Source organism: Papaver somniferum, chromosome 7 (genome assembly GCF_003573695.1).
Source record: "Papaver somniferum cultivar HN1 chromosome 7, ASM357369v1, whole genome shotgun sequence".
NCBI classification, from domain to species: domain Eukaryota; kingdom Viridiplantae; phylum Streptophyta; class Magnoliopsida; order Ranunculales; family Papaveraceae; genus Papaver; species Papaver somniferum.
Window position 1 is genome coordinate 46,421,241 of NC_039364.1, and position 19,484 is coordinate 46,440,724.

The window sequence follows — 19,484 nt, forward strand, 5'->3', positions numbered from 1 at the left end:
AAACTTGCAAAAAATAATTTCAAGTAGACACGGACTTGGTGCTTGGTACACGCGCATGGGCATGGGTCGAAACATGTATTTTTAAAAAGAGATTTTCGAGTTGTATTTATAAGAAAATTAACTTGCAAATCAAGTTAGATTTAGGTTTTTTCTTATAAAACGAGTTTTGTTTCTTGTAAAACAATTAAACACAAAAAAAGAATTTTTGCATAAATAAAACTCTTAAATAAATTATTTATCAAGTTAAAAACTTGCAAAAAATAATTTCAAGTAGACACGGACTTGGTGCTTGGTACATGCGCATGGGCATGGGTCGAAACATGTATTTTTTAAAAGAGATTTTCGAGTTGTATTTATCGGAAAATTAACTTGCAAATCAAGTTAGGTTTAGGTTTTTTCTTGTAAAACGAGTTTTGTTTCTTATAAAACAATTAAACACAAAAAAGGAATTTTTCCATAAATAAAACTCTTAAATAAATTATCTATCAAGTTAAAAACTTGCAAAAAATAATTTCAAGTAGACACGGACTTGGTGCTTGGTACACGCGCATAGGCATGGGTCGAAACATGTATTTTAAAAAGAGATTTTCGAGTTGTATTTATAGGAAAATTAACTTGCAAATCAAGTTAGGTTTAGGTTTTTTCTTATAAAACGAGTTTTGTTTCTTGTAAAACAATTAAACACAAAAAAGGAATTTTTCCATAAATAAAACTCTTAAATAAATTATTTATCAAGTTAAAAACTTGCAAAAAATAATTTCAAGTAGACACGGACTTGGTGCTTGGTACACGCGCATGGGCATGGGTCGAAACATGTATTTTTCTCCTAGAGATGGTCGCTGCTTGTGTGTTTTGAAAATAGATTTTCGAGTTGTATTTATAGGAAAATTAACTTGCAAATCAAGTTAGGTTTAGGTTTTTTCTTATAAAACGAGTTTTGTTTCTTGTAAAACAATTAAACACAAAAAATGAATTTTTCCATAAATAAAACTCTTAAATAAATTATTTATCAAGTTAAAAACTTGCAAAAAATAATTTCAGGTAGACACGGACTTGGTGCTTGGTACACGCGCATGGACATGGGTCCAAACATGTATTTTTTGAGTTGTATTTATAGGAAAATTAACTTGCAAATCAAGTTAGGTTTAGGTTTTTTCTTTTAAAACGAGTTTTGTTTGTAAAACAATTAAACACAAAAAAGGAATTTTTCCATAAATAAAACTCTTAAATAAATTATTTATCAAGTTAAAAACTTGCAAAAAATAATTTCAAGTAGACACGGACTTGGTGCTTGGTACACGCGCATGGGCATGGGTCGAAACATGTATTTTTCGAGTTTTGTTTCTTGTAAAACAATTAAACACAAAAAAGGAATTTTTCCATAAATAAAACTCTTAAATAAATTATTTATCAAGTTAAAAACTTGCAAAAAATAATTTCAAGTAGACACGGACTTGGTGCTTGGTACACGCGGATGGGCATGGGTCGAAACATGTATTTTGAAAAGAGATTTTCGAGTTGTATTTATAGGAAAGTTAACTTGCAAATCAAGTTAGGTTTAGGTTTTTTCTTATAAAACGAGTTTTGTTTCTTGTAAAACAATTAAACACAAAAAAGGAATTTTTCCATAAATAAAACTCTTAAATAAATTATTTATCAAGTTAAAAACTTGCAAAAAATAATTTCAAGTAGACACGGACTTGGTGCTTGGTACACGCGCATGGGCATGGGTCGAAACATGTATTTTGAAAAGAGATTTTCGAGTTGTATTTATATGAAAATTAACTTGCAAATCAAGTTAGGTTTAGGTTTTTTTCTTATAAAACGAGTTTTGTTTCTTGTAAAATAATTAAAAACAAAAAAGGAATTTTTCCATAAATAAAACTCTTAAATAAATTATTTATCAAGTTAAAAACTTGCAAAAAATAATTTCAAGTAGACACGGACTTGGTGCTTGGTACACGCGTATGGGCATGAGTCGAAACATGTATTTTGAAAAGAGATTTTCGAGTTGTATTTATAGGAAAATTAACTTGCAAATCAAGTTAGGTTTAGGTTTTTTCTTATAAAACGAGTTTTGTTTCTTGTAAAACAATTAAACACAAAAAAGGAATTTTTCCATAAATAAAACTCTTAAATAAATTATTTATCAAGTTAAAAACTTGCAAAAAATAATTTCAAGTAGACACGGACTTGGTGCTTGGTACACGCACATGTGCATGGGTTGAAACATGTATTTTTCGCCTAGAGATGGTCGCTGCTTGTGTGTTTTGAAAAGAGATTTTCGAGTTGTATTTATAGGAAAATTAACTTGCAAATCAAGTTAGGTTTAGGTTTTTTCTTATAAAACGAGTTTTGTTTCTTGTAAAACAATTAAACACAAAAAAGGAATTTTTTCCATGAATAAAACTCTTAAATCAATTATTTATCAAGTTAAAAACTTGCAAAAAATAATTTCAAGTAGACATGGACTTGGTGCTTGGTACACGCGCATGGGCATGGGTCGAAACATGTGTCCAGGATAAGACTGCCCGATATAACTTGTATTAGCACAATACAAGTTACCCACTCTTAAACTCAGCAACGGTGATGGAAGTAAAACGCCGCACGAAAATAAAAGCAAGAAGATGAAGAAAAGTAGACCTAGAGATGGTCGCTGCTTGTGTGTTTTGAAAAGAGATTTTCGAGTTGTATTTATAGGAAAATTAACTTGCAAATCAAGTTAGGTTTAGGTTTTTTCTTATAAAACGAGTTTTGTTTCTTGTAAAACAATTAAACACAAAAAAGGGATTTTTTCCATAAATAAAACTCTAAATAAATTATTTATCAAGTTAAAAACTTGCAAAAAATAATTTCAATTAGACACGGACTTGGTGCTTGGTACACGCGCATGGGCATGGGTCGAAACATGTGTCCAGGATAAGACTGCCCGATATAACTTGTATTAGCACAATACAAGTTACCCACTCTTAAACTCAGCAACGGGGATGGAAGTAAGAAAATAAAAGCAAAAAGATGAAGAAAAGTAAACCTAGAGATGGTCGCTGCTTGTGTGTTTTGAAAAGAGATTTTCGAGTTGTATTTATAGGAAAATTAACTTGCAAATCAAGTTAGGTTTAGGTTTTTTCTTATAAAACGAGTTTTGTTTCTTGTAAAACAATTAAACACAAAAAAGGAATTTTTTCCATAAATAAAACTCTGAATAAATTATTTATTAAGTTAAAAACTTGCAAAAAATAATTTCAAGTAGACACGGACTTGGTGCTTGGTACACGCGCATGGGCATGGGTCGAAACATGTGTCCAGGATAAGACTGCCCGATATAAGTTGTATTAGCACAATACAAGTTACCCACTCTTAAACTCAGCAACGGGGATGGAAGTAAGAAAATAAAAGCAAGAAGATGAAGAAAAGTAGACCTAGAGATGGTCGCTGCTTGTGTGTTTTGAAAAGAGATTTTCGAGTTGTATTTATAGGAAAATTAACTTGCAAATCAAGTTAGGTTTAGGTTTTTTCTTATAAAACGAGTTTTGTTTCTTGTAAAACAATTAAACACAAAAAAGGAATTTTTCCATAAATAAAACTCTTAAATAAATTATTTATCAAGTTAAAAACTTGCAAAAAATAATTTCAAGTAGACACGGACTTGGTGCTTGGTACACGCGCATGGCACGGGTCGAAACATGTGTCCAGGATAAGACTGCCCGATATAACTTGTATCAGCACAATACAAGTTACCCACTCTTAAAATCAGCAACGGGGATGGAAGTAAAACGCCGCACGAAAATAAAAGCAAGAAGATGAAGAAAAATAGACCTAGAGATGGTCGCTGCTTGTGTGTTTTGAAAAGAGATTTTCGAGTTGTATTTATAGGAAAATTAACTTGCAAATCAAGTTAGGTTTAGGTTTTTTCTTATAAAACGAGTTTTGTTTCTTGTAAAACAATTAAACACAAAAAAGGAATTTTTTCCATAAATAAAACTCTTAAATAAATTATTTATCTAGTCAAAAACTTGCAAAAAATAATTTCAAGTAGACACGGACTTGGTGCTTGGTACACGCGCATGGGCATGGGTCGAAACATGTGTCCAGGATAAGACTGTCCGATATAACTTGTATTAGCACAATACAAGTTACCCACTCTTAAACTCAGCAACGGGGATGGAAGTAAAACGCCGCACGAAAATAAAAGCAAGAAGATGAAGAAAAGTAGACCTAGAGATGGTCGTTGCTTGTGTGTTTTGAAAAGAGATTTTCGAGTTGTATTTATAGGAAAATTAACTTGCAAATCAAGTTAGGTTTAGGTTTTTTCTTATAAAACGAGTTTTGTTTCTTGTAAAACAATTAAACACAAAAAAGGAATTTTTTCCATAAATAAAACTCTTAAATAAATTATTTATCAAGTTAAAAACTTGCAAAAAATAATTTCAAGTAGACACGGACTTGGTGCATGGTACACGCGCATGGGCATGGGTCTAAACATGTGTCCAGGATAAGACTGCCCGATATAACTTGTATTAGCACAATACAAGTTACCCACTCTTAAACTCAGCAATGGGGATGGAAGTAAAACGCCGCACGAAAATAAAATCAAGAAGATGAAGAAAAGTAGACCTAGAGATGGTCGCTGCTTGTGTGTTTTGAAAAGAGATTTTCGAGTTGTATTTATAGGAAAATTAACTTGCAAATCAAGTTAGGTTTAGGTTTTTTCTTATAAAACGAGTTTTGTTTCTTGTAAAACAATTAAACACAAAAAAGGAATTTTTTCCATAAATAAAACTCTTAAATAAATTATTTATCAAGTTAAAAACTTGCAAAAAATAATTTCAAGTAGACACGGACTTGGTGCTTGGTACACTCGCATGGGCATGGGTCGAAACATGTGTCCAAGATAAGACTGCCCGATATAACTTGTATTAGCACGATACCAGTTACCCACTCTTAAATTCAACAACGGGGATGGAAGTAAAACGCCGCACGAAAATAAAAGCAAGAAGATGAAGAAAAGTAGACCTAGAGATGGTCGCTGCTTGTGTGTTTTGAAAAGAGATTTTCGAGTTGTATTTATAGGAAAATTAACTTGCAAATCAAGTTAGGTTTAGGTTTTTTCTTATAAAACGAGTTTTATTTCTTGTAAAACAATTAAACACAAAAAAGGAATTTTTCCATAAATAAAACTCTTAAATAAATTATTTATCAAGTTAAAAACTTGCAAAATATAATTTCAAGTAGACACGGACTTGGTGCTTGGTACACGCGCATGGGCATGGGTCGAAACATGTATTTTTCGCCTAGAGATGGTCGCTGCTTGTGTGTTTTGAAAAGAGATTTTCGAGTTGTATTTATAGGAAAATTAACTTGCAAATCAAGTTAGGTTTAGGTTTTTTCTTATAAACGAGTTTTGTTTCTTGTAAAACAATTAAACACAAAAAAGGAATTTTTCCATAAATAAAACTCTTAAATAAATTATTTATCAAGTTAAAAACTTGCAAAAAATAATTTCAAGTAGACACGGACTTGGTGCTTGGTACACGCGCATGGGCATGGGTCGAAACATGTATTTTACGCCTAGAGATGGCCGCTGCTTGTGTGTTTTGAAAAGAGATTTTCGAGTTGTATTTATTGGAAAATTAACTTGCAAATCAAGTTAGGTTCAGGTTTTTTCTTATAAAACGAGTTTTGTTTCTTGTATAACAATTAAACACAAAAAAGGAATTTTTCCATAAATAAAACTCTTAAATAAATTATTTATCAAGTTAAAAACTTGCAAAAAATAATTTCAAGTAGACACGGACTTGGTGCTTGGTACACGCGCATGGGCATGGGTCGAAACATGTATTTTACGCCTAGAGATGGCCGCTGCTTGTCTGTTTTGAAAAGAGATTTTCGAGTTGTATTTATAGGAAAATTAACTTGCAAATCAAGTTAGGTTTAGGTTTTTTCTTATAAAACGAGTTTTGTTTCTTGTAAAACAATTAAACACAAAAAAGGAATTTTTCCATAAATAAAACTCTTAAATAAATTATTTATCAAGTTAAAAACTTGCAAAAAATAATTTCAAGTAGACACGGACTTGGTGCTTGGTACACGCGCTTGGGCATGGGTCGAAACATGTATTTTTCACCCCACCCGCTCCACCCGCTCCACCCACATTGTTTTACAACATATCCATGAGAACATGGTAATATAGTGGAGCACCTCTTTAGTTTTTCAACAATGTGGGACTAAAGGTTCCATTTCATTCACTCAAAAGTGAGTGAGTATCCTTAGACCCTTAGGTCATGACATCAAACCACACAAAGACCAAAAAATCATGTATTAAATAACTCATTTTCTCCAACAATCAAAACCAGCGAATAAATCAGTCTTCATACCTCAATTAAACATCAAACATTTGATATCCGCTATCAGTTAGTTCAAATCCTTCGTCACATGATTATAGATTCTCGCATTTCTTTCGTTCCAGGCACACCACCAGATTGCGAAGGGCAAAATACTCCAAATTTTCTTTTTTCTGCATTTAGCTTTTTTCCGGCTCTTATCACCCCATTCCCATAAATTTGATCTAACATTTTTAGCTAACACCCATTTAATTTCAAAACTATCAAGAAAGTAAGACCAAATATCAAAGACTAATTTGCAGTGTAGAAATAGATGGTTATTTTGTTAGTCGGTGGTGTAAAGTTGACTTTTGGTCAAACTTTGTCTTGTGCCAACTTATTCCTAAAGTTTAGGAATTTAGGGGCGAAATTAGGGAAACTTGTTTCCAAAGTAATTTTCTTAAGGGACAAGTTTGTTTGTCTATATATATATATATATAACTAGAATTGTAGGCTAGAAGACAATCCAACCTAGAAGAGTGGTAAATCCTTGTGCTTAGGATTTTGGTCTCTTTGTCAGGGAGGATCGTGTGCTACCGTGAAGGTTAATATGATTGTGAGAGAAAAACTTGTATATAGAGAATTTTGGTGTTCTAGTGTTTAGGGTTCGAGACTTTGCCCTAAGCCTAGTTTCTAGTGTTTCCATGTTTCTCCTCTGTTACTAGCAGCTATGAAGAAGGTGTAGAAGAGAAGACATGAGGCTGGTTTAAGAATAGTTAGAGAATTGATTCTATGATTTCTTCAATGGTGTTCTCGGGTATGTCTTATTAACTTTTTGGTTCTTGTCTTGGATTGCGGAAAAAACATGTAATGGTCTTTGATCTAATACAAGTTTTTCTGGTGGTGTTGGCTGTGGATATAGCCGGTGAAGGTGAACCACTTATATCTTGTGTTGTGGTTGTTTGCTTCTTTATCTTTTGTCTCTCTTAATATTTCTCCCGTGTTTGGTTCAAATCACCAATTGCCTTTTATGATCATGTGTTCCGCTGCGCTCGGGATACCAATTTTCCCAACACATTTGTCTTGTCATGATTCACAGGAGCAAGTTTATTGATTAGGATGCAATTACAAACGACTGTACTAGTCTATTGATTGCGAAGCAATTACAAACCGATTATGGTCTAGTAAACTCTGGTACAAAAAACAATGGAGGGACATTTACCTATTGGTTCCCTAATTCTAGCATGATTTGCTAAAAGAATTTAATTGCAGTGTTTTTAGTTGACTAGTAGAAACTGAAGACGCAAAATTTAGAAGCTAATACCGTCCACATAGTTGTATAATGATCAATCAAATTCATTTTTAATTTTGTTTAGATAGATTTTGATGTTAAAGTTTTCAACTTTATATTTTCGAAACCGCATAAAAATGAACAAGACAATGAAATCAAAAAAGGTGGATGACAGAAATTGAAAACTAAATAGTTGGTAAGCTTTCTTCCTCAGCGTATATATTTATATCTCATATCAGAATACGTAAGTCCAAAACCTAAAAGTATTTCTTTACAGTTGAAAATCTAATCCAAATTCCGTGACATCCACAAAAGATTTCAATCAAAGCCGTTGTTGAGAAATTGAAGGGCTACAAAACGTTGCGCAATCCGGGGGAGTTTCAAAAAAAAAAAAAAATTGAACGACCACTAACCACCATCAACGGCAGGATCCATGGTGATGAAATTCTTTACGATCATAATACCAAACCTTTTTGGTCCACATAACTGGCGAAGTTTCTTTAATGACAAAAAAAAAAACAACTAAATGCTTGTTTTCTGCAGGCCATGCAAAAAATACGACGCACAATCCATTTGGTTGTGTCAGTGATTTTGTTTTTCTGATCGGTCTGTTGCGTCACGAGTAAGTTGAGGTCCCGATCATGGTTTGGTCCATTTGCCCTTAAAATAATGACAATTCCTAATTTGCTTACGAGCAGGTTAAACAACCGTGATATATGTACAGTGTCGTCGGCTACTTAAATGCCAACTACTCCTAATCTCATTGCATCTATATATGAAGTCAAAACTGTTGGAATTAAGTCAGTCTTTGATTAGTTAAAGTCAGTACTGCATGAGGGCCATACTTATTTAACCGTCTTAATTGGTTTTTACGAGAAAACAAGTATCAGCTGGAACGACCTTATTTCGATGGAGGAGATACTGGATGGTAGTTCAACGATATACGACCAAAATAGATGAACAGACAGTAACCGAATATGAGTGTCATTGAGTGAATTAAATGGAAGAAGTTGTATGTCATGACAATACTGTATCGGGTTAGCCAGTATAAACAGGTCCAACCTAATAATATGACGACACAGTAATTTTTTTCATTGGACAGTCTCTCAAATATATTTTTGCTCACCATTCTTTGCAATTCTGTAAACCAAATAGCTATAAGAAAACAATAACGCGTTGGAGTCTATGGAGAGAAAGGAATCCTCGTGTCCTCAACAATAAAGAGGCAGCTATGTTCTTTCTGTTGTTGGTATTCCGTGAATTCCAACAGTTTTCATTTGATCAAGTGTAAATTGGAGGCGGTATTCTTGTTGTTGCTGTTAGGGTGGTCGGTGGTATAATATTTTGTACCCCGTTTTTTTTTATCAATGAACTGGTTGCTTTATGGATAAAAAAAGAAGAAGAAGTGATAACAAAAATGTGGAAATGGTATATTGGCGAAAGTGAACATCAGTTTGAGAAGGCCGGTGCAAATCTAACACACAGGTCAGTTTTAAGTTTTAACGTGTGTCGTAAGCGCAGGCCGGTTGGTATAACTTATTTCTGAATTGTGACCCTGTAGCCATGCAACTGAATAACTGACCATAATGAGAGGGCAATTGGAAACGGAATAATAAACATTGGTGACGTATGTAAAAGGCAATTGTGCACGTCCTTTTTCAACTATATATAGTAGGGACGTTGGGAAGTTGTAAACGACCAAAAAAACAAGAGGGTTTAACTAGCTAGCTAAGCTTACCACCTACTGTGCTACTACTAGTCGTTAAGTGAGAAGAGATTAAATTTTCCCAAGTCTTTTTTGTAGCTGCAGAGAAAAAATCAATGGCTACTTCCCATTTTCTCTTAGTAGTCATCTTCTTTATTACTTCTTTATTCCATGTTCCTAAGTTATGTTTAGGTTTGAATTTAAAAAAACATTTGAGCTTACTGTCAGGTGTTCAACCACATTGGGCTTCTGCCGGTGCTACTTGGTACGGCAGTCCATATGGTGCCGGTAGCAATGGTGAGTTATCGATGATATAATTATTATATATTACTCAAAGAGAAAGAACTAATGAGCGCCCTGTCTTTCAAAAATGAAAAGAGCCTGCCTAAGAATTTATTCACTTTAGAACACTAATTTGAGATTCGCATTATCTTCTCGCAAAACTGTTTAACCGCGAAAAGTTATCCTTTTACCATTTAACAATGGACTTCGCCTCTATATGCAGGTGGAGCATGTGGGTATGGAGGGACGGTATCGCAAGACCCATTCTCTTCATTGGTTACGGGAATTGGACCTTCTCTCTATAAGTCCGGTAAAGGCTGTGGAAGATGTTATAAGGTAGGGTAAATCTGCTTAATTTGTTAACAGTTTATTTAGTATCTCAGTGCTCCATCTGTTGGCGGTGCCCGATGGAGTCCAATAGCAGGGATTTGATTTATACTAGTGAATAAAATATGTAGGTTAAATGTACAAAACACCCTTCCTGTTCGAAGAAACCGGTGACAGTAGTAATCACAGATTATTGCCCTGGTGGGACTTGTGCTGTTGGATCTGCACACTTTGATCTTAGTGGGACTGCATTTGGTGCCATGGCAATTCCTGGCCAAGAGGAACATTTACGTGATGCAGGAGTTATAGAAATTCGTTATGCTCGGTACAAGAATTTCCTAGTGAAACATTTATCCTAAATTTGTAGTTATTCAATGGTACTAATTGTTCACTCTTTTTGGTTCTTTTGTAGAGTTGCATGTGATTATCCAGGGAAGACAATAGCTTTTCATGTTGATGCGGGTTCAAATCCTAACTACTTCGCCGTTGTTATCCAATTCGAAGAAGGGGATGGTGATCTTGCCAGTGTAGAAATCATTGAAGAGTCATTAACAAATGATAGTAACGAGGAATGGTTGTCACTGCAACAATCGTGGGGTGCAGATTGGAAAATTGATCCCGGGAGAGAACTACATGCACCATTTTCCATTCGTTTGAGATCTCAGTATTCCAACAACACCTTAGTTGCTAAAAATGTTATCCCTGTAGGATGGAAACCTGGCGCAACGTATAGGTCCATGGTTAACTACTAATAGTTCTCTTTCTTAGGGCATCTGGAAAAGCGATTCGCCTAGAGAAACGGTAACTTAGTATGGAAGTCGTTAATATGTAAGTTTGATATTTGCAGTTCAGATTCTCTTATTTGTTCTTAGTTGATTCTGAGATGTGTTGTTCCCCTTGATGGTGCCCCTTGCTTGTAATGCAATGAGATCAATTATATGAAAGAAAAGAAAGTGATGTTTTTATCTTGTTATCTCGTTATTTATGGGCTTCAGTTAGCCTTTGTAGACCCAATAAAGTGATAAACCAATTCTAAACCAAGCTTGGTTGCTGGACTTGTAATTGCAACCAAGCATTGTCGAGCAGGATGCAGCTGGGTTTCCAGCCCCTTAGAAGCTGAAGCAAGGTGGATGAAGGAACTAAAGCTACAAAATTGCTGCATAATTAGTGATTGTCAAATCTTGATGAAAATTTTGAAAGGTGAAGCAGATCCTGAAAACCAACCTTGGAAGTCTCAGACAAGCATCAATAGATGCAAATTTTCTCTTATGCATTGTGTTTCAGTTTCCTTTATGTATAAATCTAGAACCTATGTTAATTTCGAAGACAAATTAGCTAAAGAAGTAAGATCTAGGAAAATCAGTTATTTCTCTACGGAAAATGAAAATGGAAATGTAATTTCAAACATCTTAGAAATAGTTAATCTTGGATTAACTCTTATCTTGTATATTTTGCAAACTTCAGCTTATATATAAATAAATGTCTTCTTATCAAAAAAAGACTTGCAATTGCAACTATACCCGGTCATTTGGTACAAGCACTAGCAAGCAAGTTTGCAAATGAAATAGAACAGAGTATTCCCGGTTCCTTATTCTTCTTCTTCTTAGTATAAGCTGCCACATAGAGACAGTGTGACGGTCAGTTTCAGCGCAGCGTTAGCTATTAGCGCTAGTGTTTGATGTACCGTATAGTTCTAACATTTGGTGCTAGTTCTAACACTGAATTTAGTGCGATTTTGCTGAGACAGACTGTCACTTGTGCTGGAGATGGAAACAAATACTCAATTACAGGAAGGGTTATAAACAGATGTACCCCTATTATTATATCTGATACACAAATGTATCCTGATTTTTTCACTTTTACAAATATAGGCTTGTTTTTACTTTTCCATCCAAATCCGTTAATTTAGTCAATTTCTCGTTATTTTACTCAATTTATTGTTGACCTAGATGATAACTTGAATTATGAGATTACTTTTCTACCCTAACTGGATGTTACATGTGTTTGCATCTTCTGTGACAGGTGTAAGGCTAATAAGATCTCATCTGACAACTCCCGAAAAGAATCAGTGGTCTTAATACGATGGATAAGAAAGTCGCTAAGTGTCACAAAGAAAATCGATCTATCGAGTAACTGTGGCTATCTCGAAAACGGTCAACGGTGTCGGTAAAACACATTTATAAACCCTATCATCTTATAAAAAACTAGCATCTTATTTTCATCTTCTTCACACATGACACAGCCACTTTGGCCACGAGATAGAAATTGAAAGGATTTAATTAAGTCCTGATTATTTAGTGATTGTTCATGGTGATTTATTAGTAGCTTTGGTAGGAATTTCAATTTCGACGATTGATTCGAGATTTGAGTAGTTGTAGTATGTTGGAGATCTGATAATGGTGGCGGTGCAATTAGTTCATAAAGTGATGCCGCTTCCACGATTTGATGATGATTTAAGTAGTTCTAGAAGTCGTAAGGATTTAAAAAGATTGAGTTTGTTTCAAACTCGAATTATCAGTGGAGGAAATGGGTTAAAGAGAATTTGAAAATGGTGGCTGATGTCGATGTAGCTGTTGGAATTAAATGTGTGTAGATTTTCAATTTCGTGGTTGTTGTCATGATATTGTTGATGTTATTGTCGATCTATGTCGATTGAATTATTTTTTGAGATGTTTAGAAGTTGATGGGGTCTGCTGGTCGAGTTTCATTTGGTGTCTAGAAGTTGATGGCGGCATAGTTCTGGTGGTGCTTAATGGTGGTTGTCTATTTAACAGTATGGCAACAGATGGACTAAAATGAGGGAAATTGGTTTGATTTGAGATGTTAAAGGAGATGGATGGGATTTGTTGGTAATTGACGTTGGTTATCTATGGCAATTAGTGCTGTGGTAGAATGGATTACAGATGCAATTTGGGAGTTAAGTATTTGTGGCCGGAATTGTGAAAGTTCTGTGAAGAAGAAAGGTGTTGTTGTATTCAAAGTTCGAGTGTTCTGATGGCTGAAGGAATTGAAGCTAGTGGTGGTTATTCTTTTGAACCTATAATGGGTTCTTTTTAAAAAACTGATCCTGACTGAGATTGCAGATGTAAATGGAGGCAAAAGAGATATCGCAGTCGGCTGAAATGATGTTGGTGCTGCTGCTTTGTGGTATACTGACTTTGGTGATTAGTTGACCTGATCGGTGTTCATTTACTCAGTCTCTGAACATTGTAATACACATGAACGGAAAATCTACCAATTCAATTAATGTTCATTTTTTCTCCTTCTCTTTATGCGTACAGACTATTCTCCAAAGATTTGATTTTTAGTTTAATTACATTTTGACTAGATTAATTCTGGGTTTTAATTGTAAATCTAAAAATCCAGAAGAAATCGCGACAATGGTTTATTCACAATAAGTAGTAGCTCGGTGAACACTGAAATCGGCCGTTTAAACGAGTTAAATAGGTTATCAACTAATTAGGCGATTTAAAGGCTAAAAGGTCTTTTTCACATGACTTAACTGCCGATATGTAAGTTAACTTTCCGTTAGTCGTTTTTTTTTTTGGAAAAACGGTCAAAACAGGAGTACAACAGGATTACATTTGTAAATTCCAAAAAGACGGGATTACATCTGTATGTGATGAAGAAAAATAGGGATACATCTGTATTTCACCCTTACAGAAAAGCCAAAAGAACTGTACAATTAAGCTTATTAACTGATAGGGACAAGCCCAAGTATTCAAGAGCCTAATCTCCCACTTGAGATCAGAAGTTTGAGTTTGTTTTAGGCCAAGCACAATGGCATACCATTTCTCTTCCCTATCCCCTATTTGTAGAGAAGGGATATGGTCACAAGGCAACCTCATTATGGTTTGTTTTATCCTTCTTTACACTGCACGGTAATTGAATTTCCGTGTAAATAGTGCCAAACGGATATTGAGTATCCGTTTTCTTATCTCCCAATTTTTTTCCGTTGGAATATATTTGTATAGATAAAAAAAGATAATTTATAGTAAAAAAAGGAGATACAACGCGTAAAAAAAGAGTTTTAGTAAAAAAAAGTGAAAAAGTAAAGTTTTAGTGTAAAAAGCCACGGATGCTGAGTATACGTTTCAACTGACAAACGAATACTCAGTTTCTGTAAAGCAGAATTTTATACGGAAATTGAGCTTCCATGCCATTTTCTTTCCTTACTACCTGGATCAGATCTGATCCAGTTTTAAATGTAGGGAAATTTCCCTATATTTAGAGGATGGGAAGGAAAATTGTACACCATAGTGTTGGGCCTTGGAAATTGGAATTTTCTTAAAAACTCCATTCATTAGAAAATAAATAAATAATAATAACTCGCCAACAAGCAATAATAACATCCACTGCTAACTAATATTAATCACTTACAACACGTTTGTTTTTTCCTCTATTTAGAGGCTAATCTCTAGATACCTATATATATATAGTGGTGGATCCCACTTTTAGTGATGTTTGTTTGTTCTACTACCTCTACTAAAATAGAGCCAAATCTCTATCTATGTAGAGGAATGAAATAACACCAACCAGATGTTATTTTTGGGCCAAACCTCTATTTAAGGTGTCGAATGAGTCCTTAACCACATACGAAAATTCATAACTTTTATCCCCATAACAAAACCTTCCATATGCTCTCGTTCTCTTCCACGACTGAAAAATGCTCCTTTCTCCATAGGAAAAGGAGAAAGCTTCATCGATTTCCATCAAATGTGTAAGCTTTCGATTTGTTTCTTGTTCTTCACTTTGTTCCAATAAAGTATCCTCTTGATCTTTATTTTGTAAGCTTGTCAACTCTAAGGTTTAATAATTTGGGTTTGTTTCCATTTAAACTCCATTGAATATTGTTTATAATTTTGATATTAGTTTTACTATGATGAATCTTTTTTTTTTTTTTTGATTCAGTAGAGATGGTTATATTATTATTTCAAATTTTTGTATTTTTGAAATTTTAAAGATGTTTGGTTGGAATGAATCTTCATGGATTTTTAAAATCTCATATGGGTAAAATGAGAAAAATAAAAAATTGGTTACGCAAGGTAGAGTTATTAGATAGTGGTGAAACAAACAAAAATTTAAGAAGCACTATCTAGTGATTTTATATAGAGGTAGAGATATACCTCTATGTAGAACCCCCTACCTATATAAAGAAAAAAACAAACATGTTGTTAGTTTATCAAATGATACTTGTGATGTGAAAGTCTTTTATTTCGGGTCATAATAGGGGGAATTGCAACTAGGGTAAATAAAGAGGTTTAGGAGACATGTTTATAGAAAAAACCTTGAGAAATGGTTGGATCTTTGTATCCTAACACTTCTATAGATTGTAGGTTTGTTATACTGGTTGGATGTTTTACTTTTAATCCAAACTAGGCCATTTAAACTTTTTTTGTTTCTTAGGAAGTTGGTTGAAATGGTTACGATTCTGCTCCAGTTTAAGTTTTGTAACTATGATGTTGAGTGGCCTGATTGTGATTGTGTTTGTTGTCTGCTTGAGATACTTGTAATTGCTGGAAATTCCCTGGTTGCGATTTTAAATCGGATTATTATTATCAATACAATTGAGGCATGCCTCTTTTTCGGAAAAAAAAAGAAGAAGAGACATGTGACATGATGTCATGGAAATTAGAAGTTTCGAGATTATCTATAAATAAAGAAAAGAAATACAATAGAAGGGGCCTCTCTCTATCTTTCTCTCTCTTCTTTTGGGAAATTGGGTGTGTTGTGGTTAGGACTAGGCTCTCAAAACTATTTCTATTTTCACCCACAAATAAGAGTCAATCTCCCAATTAATACAAGTACTACTAAGCCTAGCTTCTTTAGCTAAGGAATGAGCTACTTCATTCGTGTCTCTTGGCACATAGACACACACCCAACTAGAAAAACTACTTAATAATTCCTTGAAATTCATGATAATGGAATTATTTGTCCATCTAAGGGACCATACACTACCATTTATAGCCAAGACTACATTCAGAAAATCGCCTTCTAGATGCAACTTATGAATGTTTTCTGTTTTCGCCCGCTTGATTGCCTCAAATGCCGTTATAGCCTCAGCTTGCTCCTAATCTTCTGCTACTCCAGGGATACAGCATGCTCCAAGGAATGTACCTGCACCATTAGTCTGAATTAGACCAGAACCCATAGTAATATCGTCTTTAGAGAAACCAACATCAAAATTAATTTGTGTAAAGTCTGAGATAGGTGGAGTCCAGCTGATTGATTTTCTAGTTGTTGTTGCATTCATGCTAACAGTTCTTTGTTTACTCAAGTGTTCATTCCAATCCGACATTTGTTTCTTCACAATTCTGAAAACACCGGAAATCTGCACCTGCAAGTTATCAAATACTAATGAACATCTGGATTTCCAGATATTCCATAAGGTATACCCTGCAACAATTATCATACATTCCTGCACATTATTATTTGTAAACCATCTTACAATCCAATTCTTAAGAGACTCCCTACCAATAATTCTTGCAAGGTTATTATGATCTACTGCATTTCATATATGCTTACTGATTTTACAATTTAGTAACAAATGTTCAACAGATTTGGTATCATTATTACAAAGAGGACAAGCAACGCTAATTTTGATTACATGCCTAGCAAGTCTTTCCCTTACATGGAGGAAATCTTGGACACATTTCCACATGAAATGTAATTTTTTTGGAGAGGAGATGCCTTCCAAAATCTGATCCATGGGAACTGCTTTTGTTCAGCCACATAATTTAGATTATGGCTAGCACTATTGATGACTCTATAAGCTGTCTTTACAGGGGAAAAAGACCATGACGAGAGGGGGTTCATACTATCCCCTCCCTTTTGGAATCCTGATTTTGCAAATATCTCTAACAGTTTCATTATCAAATAACACACTCAACAGATCCACATTCCAAGTACATGTTTCATGAATAATTAGTTAATCTACAGTTCGCATAACCATATATTTGAATCTAGACGAGACCAACTCATTCCTACCAGGGATTCACCTATCATCCCAGATGGAGATGCTCCTGCCATCTCCAACCTCCCAACAATAATGCTCCCTAACAATCTCTGAACCTGCATATATCGCTTTCCAAATCCACGAGCCATTCTCATTAGCAGTATGAAGAGGATCACCAAATGGAAAGTACTTATGTTTTAGAATTGTAGTACACAAAGAGTCAGATTCACACAATATTCTGCAAACTAATTTAACAAGTAGAACATTATTCAAATCTGTTTTTGTACGAGACCGACTCAACATTCTCCAAAATACCGTTCTTTTGGGTCCATCTCTTCTTGCTTCCGACACTCAGTTCTCTTATACGACGCTCCCTTGAACGCGTATAGCGCTTTCTTCCTGTTTCCTCTCCTCATCTTTTGCTCGGGTCCTGTTTGTGTTCTACCATCCTCTAGTAACGTGCCTCATTTTAAGGTATCTGTCCAACAATAAACTCCCTATCCGGGTCCAAGAACATAGCTCAGTGGTATCCATCAACTCCAGTAAGAAAGAAATTAGGGTTCAATCACCACAATAAAGGTTTGTATTTATATTAGTTGTATAGAGGGGTTTGGCGGAATTAGATCTGACAGTTGGGTCAGTCCAACTGGCTGGATTTGGATAGGAGCATGAGTCCGGTTTTATCCTAATAAAAAAAATTAAAAAAAGAATGAAGCCCAGAGCACAAAAATGGAATAAGAAAACGCTAAAAAGGGATCTGCCCCTATTGAAGGGTAAGATGCGTTCCCACCACAAGATGGGGGACTATAGATGCGTGTAGGGGGTACACCTGTGTGGTTCATTACTCTTATCTCATACTTACCATGCGTGTCATCTTCAATGCCGCATAACTTACTTACTGTCGTGTACATGATATTTATTTCTTCCACATAGATAGACTGATATGAGATATACTCACTCCATTTCAATGATTAACTAGTTTGAATGGAGTTCGTTACGAATAATCAGCAATGCGATCCAAAGAGAACGCGGTATAGTGACGCAATTGTACATTAGTACCCCTTACCCAGTGGAGAAAGTATGATCTAACTGGCTGGATCGAAGAAGTTAGTCACCACCATGGCATGGGCACGGACCTAAGTAGCAAATGACATTCTAGTAATTAACCTTTAGGTATATTATTAATTTTTGTAATGTTTGATATACTACTGGTAGGTCGAGAAAGAATCAAAGCTTAATAAAGCAAAACACCCAATTGATGTACGATGTTGTTGAGCTTAAGCTTGTCTTGTCATTCTAGTAATAAAACAACTGAAGTTAATTTCTGATCTACCACACAAAATTACTCCGGGAATTTGTTCACACTTGGAAATAGAACGGATCCAAATTCTCATGTGAGTTTTTATCGTCTGTTTTCGCAAAAAGCTTCTTTAAGGTACAGTGGTCCTCTCAAATCACACATCATAAATTAAAACAAAATTAGGACAACTCAAGAAAGTCCCCCTATGTTCCAAGCAAGACATTATTATTATTATACTAGTCCACATTTCCTGTTTCTTTGATAATGAAAAACACACTTCACCTATAAATTCATCGTTAATTCTACACCATTCGATCAAAAGGCGTGAATTGCTCACGTGAAATTTATGTTTTCTTGCGTGGAATGACTCCGAGATGTTAGGGGAGGAGAATTGATTTGGACCCTTAAAACATCCCAATCCTCATTAGTCTTTGGGATACGTCCAAATTAGACCCCCGGATCAAATAGAAAATTCAAGGAATCTAAGCACTACATTTACAGCGACTAGTGATGCATTTTAAAATCACGTTCGGAAAAAGATTCCAAGGATTGTTGGAAATGGGATCGGATTGATTAATTCAGTCTATCCTGGTTTCACTTTTTATGGCTTTGACATTAACTACGATACGCATGGGCATATCTTATTTGTATTGTCAGCGTAAGTGTCGAAATTAGGTCGAGCAGATAGTTGGTCGGCTTTCACTTTGGTATCGTTCAGTATGCATCCAGATATGACGTACTCGTTTCACGTTATAAACACTTGCACGATTTGGAGAAAAAGAAAGTGTCCTTCAATCAAGGAACATGAACCAAACTTATACCGTCTATCACACTCAATTTGACCATATGCAAAGCAATCGTTTTCACTGAGCTATGTTTATTTTTCATTTGAAAATCCATGTTTTGTTATAACTTTCAACGGTAAGAAAAACCATGCTTTATTATAACTTCAACGGTAACAACTTGAAAAATGCTCCTTAATCACTTCTTTTCTCCAAGAAAAAAAAAACAAATAAAAAGAACTTGAGAGATGGATCGTCTGACATATATATATATTTATTGTTGATGTGAAAAGAACAAATTTATTAAAAACAAAGATATCATCAAGAGTGACACCAAAGTTGGAAAAAAGAAAAGGAGAGAAAAAAAAAAGAGAAAAGAAAAGAAAACAAACTCACTGAGGAGCAACTCACAACCTCCAAAAAAGAAGGTCAAAACACAAGCTCTACCAAGAACAGCCTAAAAACCATCAAAAACAAAGCACCAGAGAGAGCACTCTTCTAAAAATCCACATTTTCATCTTG

The 19,484-nt window shown here is 34.6% G+C and overlaps 1 protein-coding gene across 1 annotated transcript; it reads left to right on the forward strand.

Moving 5' to 3' along the window:
• The first annotated feature begins 9,304 nt into the window (after positions 1–9,304).
• Positions 9,305–10,898, forward strand: LOC113292626 (expansin-B15-like). The gene is made up of 4 exons (XM_026541508.1): positions 9,305–9,613; positions 9,822–9,934; positions 10,057–10,250; positions 10,338–10,898. The coding sequence occupies exons 1-4, from the start codon at positions 9,433–9,435 to the stop codon at positions 10,675–10,677; spliced, it is 828 nt and encodes a 275-aa protein (XP_026397293.1). The 5' UTR covers positions 9,305–9,432; the 3' UTR covers positions 10,678–10,898.
• The last annotated feature ends 8,586 nt before the right edge of the window (positions 10,899–19,484 follow it).